Source organism: Chaetura pelagica, unplaced genomic scaffold (genome assembly GCF_000747805.2).
Source record: "Chaetura pelagica isolate M959 unplaced genomic scaffold, ChaPel_1.0 scaffold1958, whole genome shotgun sequence".
NCBI classification, from domain to species: Eukaryota; Metazoa; Chordata; class Aves; order Apodiformes; family Apodidae; genus Chaetura; species Chaetura pelagica.
This window is the reverse complement of record NW_009954175.1, coordinates 6,909-8,399: the sequence shown is the minus strand read 5'-3', so window position 1 is coordinate 8,399 and position 1,491 is coordinate 6,909. Positions and strand designations below refer to the sequence as shown.

General features: G+C 61.1%; 1 protein-coding gene across 1 annotated transcript in view; it reads left to right on the top strand.

Annotated features, from left to right (window-relative positions):
- ZP1 (zona pellucida glycoprotein 1 (sperm receptor)) overlaps positions 1 to 1,491 on the top strand; it is a 4,202-nt gene that overhangs the window by 381 nt on the left and 2,330 nt on the right. The window contains exon 3 of the mRNA XM_010002846.1: positions 63 to 1,457. Within this exon, the coding sequence (XP_010001148.1) occupies positions 63 to 1,457 (1,395 nt within the window). The remainder of the gene's footprint in view (positions 1 to 62; positions 1,458 to 1,491) is intronic.

The following is a 1,491-nucleotide window of genomic DNA, read 5'->3' as shown; positions in this document are numbered from 1 at the left end:
CCTCCCATCCCTCCCATAGGGTCACATCCCAGCCCCGGGGGTGACCGTCCCCCTCCCCACAGGAGGACCGGTACGTGCTGAGGGTGCAGCTGGAGGAGAGGTTCCCCAGTGGGCTCCTGGCAGCCTCCTACCCTGTCAACATGACGTGCCCACTGCCAGAGGACCACAAGCTCATGGAGCCCAGGGTTGGCAGGGGCAACGGTGCCCACCAGAGCCAGGCTGATGTCCGTGTCCCCCTGGCCCAGCCAGGCCTCCTGCACCACGTGTCCCAGTCTGTGCTCACCCACCCGGGACCCCAGCTGGTTCCTCGAGCCCCCTCGGAGCAGGTTCACCCCGTGGCTCAGACCCAGCCAGCCCTGGTGCACCCGGGGCTTCAGACCCAATCTGGTCTTCTTCTCCCAGGGGTTCAGAACCAAAACCAGCCTGGTTTGGTGCACCGTGGAGCTTCAACCCAGCCAGGTCTTCTTGCAGGGGTTCAGACCCCAAACCAGCCTGGCTGGTTGAACTCCAGAGTTCAAACCCAACAGGGGCTCCTTCACTCAGGGGCCCAGACTCCAAACCAACCTGCCTTGGGGCACCGTGGAACTCAAACTCAACCAGGACTTCATCACCTTGGAGTTCAGACCCCAAACCAACCCGGTTTGGGGCACCGTGGAACTCAAACTCAACCAGGACTTCATCTCCAGAGGGTTCAGACCCAAAACCAGCCTGGTTTGGGCCACCGTGGAGGTCAAACTCGGCCAGGGCTTCATCACCTTGGGGTGCAGACCCCAAACCAGCCCAGTTCAGGGCACCATGGAGCTCAAACCCAACCAGGGCTTTACGTGGGGGTTCAGACCCAAAACCAGCCTGCCTTGGTGCACCACAGAGCCCAAACTCAACCAGGGCTTCATCACCTTGGGGTTCAGACCCAAAACCAGCCTGGCTGGGCACACCGTGGACCTCAGACCCAACCAGGACTTCAAACCCAAAACCAGCCTGGCTTGGTGCACCGTGGACCTCAGACACAACCAGGACTTCAAACCCAAAACCAGCCTGGCTGGGCACACAATGGAGCTCAAACCCAACCAGGACTTCATCACCCAGGGGTTCAGCCCCCAAACCAGCCCAGCTCTGTGCACACCAGTGTCTACTCTGGCTGGGCACACTCCAGTGCTCAGCACCAGGCAGGTTTGGCACAGACAGGACCCCAACCCCAAAACCAGCCAGGTTTCACTCGCCCCAACCTTCAGACCCACTCCCAAACTGGTCTCCTCCATCCAGTTCTGCAGAGCCAAGCTGGGCTGGGCCATGCCAGGGGTCCAACACGCCCAGGGCTCCAGTCTAGACCAGGTTTCATCCGTCCTGGACCACTTGAAGCTCAGCTCCAACCAGGTTTGGTGCCTCCAGGACTTCAACACCAGCCCAGCCTCTTGCAATCCACTGCTCTCTTCTACCCCTCAGCAGGGGCAGGTAAGGTGGGGGGTGGGATGCAAAGGTTGGGGGGGGGAG